Source organism: Hylaeus volcanicus, chromosome 9 (assembly GCF_026283585.1).
Source record: "Hylaeus volcanicus isolate JK05 chromosome 9, UHH_iyHylVolc1.0_haploid, whole genome shotgun sequence".
In the NCBI taxonomy this organism is placed as follows: domain Eukaryota; kingdom Metazoa; phylum Arthropoda; class Insecta; order Hymenoptera; family Colletidae; genus Hylaeus; species Hylaeus volcanicus.
Genome location: NC_071984.1, coordinates 1,846,078 through 1,848,210, shown reverse-complemented (window position 1 = coordinate 1,848,210; position 2,133 = coordinate 1,846,078). Strand labels below are relative to the sequence as shown.

Below are 2,133 nucleotides of genomic sequence, written 5' to 3'. Positions count from 1 at the left end.
ATTTTGCATGTTTTAACACGTTTCTAGATTAACTCGGTAAGTAATTACACAAATTAACGTAGTCGTTGATCGAACGCGTGCCGTACCGTGCCGCACTTGGATACAAATTTATAGTACGATTCAGGGTCGCTCCTATAATTTGTCTACACTTTTTATGGAGAGCGTAACAAATTGTGCCGAAAATTAATCACTCTTAACCCTTAAACGGACAATGTTGTTTTTAAACAACATACTAAACGTCACGGATAAAATTGACCTTTTATTTTTTTGTAATTTTGACAACTAGGAAAAAAAAATCGTCCTTTTAAGGGTTAATAATCGATGAGGACGAAATATTAGTAGAAGTAGCAGCAACTATGCGTGTATTCGTTAAAAATGACGTAGAAATTTTAATCACGCTGACGAGGCGTCACGAATAATAGTAAAAATGATATAACAACGAAACAACAACAAAATTTATCCACGGTATTTATTATTTCGTGTGTTCTAAAAACTGAACTTTTCGGTGGACTTACACGACAGAGATATATGCGAACGAACGAGAGAGTAAGCGTGAACGAGAACTAGCCCGACGGTAGAGCGTTGGACTGGTAGTCCGAGGGTCCCGGGTTCGAGTCCCGGCCGCCTCGGTTTTCGGTACAGGTGTTTTTTTCTTCAAATCCTATTTCCTGTCTACGCAACAGCTTTCGAATGACTCAGAATCGATCACTTGACGCAGAAAAAAAAACACCGTTTCGGTTCATTGCACTTTAATTATACTCGAATTTCACAGCGTTTATAACTCTGAAATATATTTCAACGGTTGAATCGTCGACAGAGCAGTGTCTTTCTCTTGATATCGGTGTCTCTCCTCCACGGCCCGAGAGTGTACGACTTTGTACGACCTTGTACCTCGTGAAACTTTGAGAGAAAGATATATATTCTTCATTTCCTGTCGTTGGTGATCGAAGTGGCCTCTCGGTCCTCGGCTGGCGCGTTGGTGTCCTCGGCTCGCTGTCTTTCCTCAGCTTGCTGCCTCTCCTCCGCGTTGGCGTGACAGAGCTTCCTGTGTTTGTGGACGAAGTAGTAGCTGGGGAACTTGCAGCCGCAGATCTTGCAGGGATAGTACTGAACGTTCAGGTCCAGCAGCCGCACCTCCCTTCTGGCGCGCCGCACGTCCTGGCGTTGCGCGTTGTTCCCCGGCGACTCGTTGGGCCTGGTGGGCAGCAGGTGCCTCTTGGTGTGCTTCCTGTAGCAGTACTGAGATTTGAAGGTGTGCCTGCAGTAGCTGCAGGTGTAGCTCTCGGTGCCGGCGTTGGCCTCGGACTCCGCGGGTTCTCCGGCCATCCTGGCGGCCTGAGGCCTCCCGTTCTCGTCGTTCTCGGGCTCGAAGCACGACCTCTGGAGACGTTGCGCCGGGTTGGAGTAATTCTCGTTCAGAACGCGGTGGAACTTGACCGGTCCGTCGCAGCAGGCCACGTCGTACACCACCGACGACACGCCGCTGGAAGAGCTCTCTCCTCCTCGGCCTCTCCTCTTCGACGACTTGGCTCGATCGTTCTCCGCGACGGCCAGGACCTCCACGCTCCTCTCGCGACCCTGGCTCGCGATGGCAGGCGACACTCGACCGACAGCGTCCGAATTGCCCTGCTCGTGGTCCAGCTCCTCCTTGTACCGTCTCCCGCCATCCTGCTGCTCGGATTTCTTGCTACGGCAGGACGGCACCGACGACTGAGACGCGGACGACGGCGTCGGGGAGACCGAAGGCGTCGGCGACGCGGCCCTCCCAGCGAAACCTGTAAACGCTGCAGCGACGAATGGCAGCGACCCGGAGGACCTCCTCGCGCTCTCCGGCGACCTCTGTCTAGCCTCTCTCGGGACGCTCGATTGGGACTTGGGGTTCCTCTCCACCTGGAACGCCGCCGGCGACGGAGCTTTGCTGTTGCGAAAAGACCATGGGAGGTCGGTTAGAGGCGGAGAATGGAGCCTGGCGACGTTGAAGAGGAAAGAGATGTAAGCTAGTTTCTAGAGCCGTGCCATCATCGTTGGTATCAAAATAAGGAGAAGGCGAAGGCGAAGGATTGCACAGAGAACCCGAGCAACGGTTCCAGGTACCAGGAGAACTCTTGGAGCAAATGGAGCATTCAGTTGGAA

At 52.0% G+C, this 2,133-nt stretch overlaps 1 protein-coding gene across 1 annotated transcript in view; it reads right to left on the bottom strand.

The window, feature by feature from the left end:
- Positions 1-468: 468 nt before the first annotated feature.
- Positions 469-2,133, bottom strand: part of LOC128881956 (uncharacterized) — a 9,034-nt gene continuing 7,369 nt past the window's right edge. Inside the window, exon 2 of the mRNA XM_054133430.1 lies at positions 469-2,004. Coding sequence (XP_053989405.1) covers positions 925-2,004 — 1,080 coding nt within the window. The 3' untranslated portion in view covers positions 469-924. The remainder of the gene's footprint in view (positions 2,005-2,133) is intronic.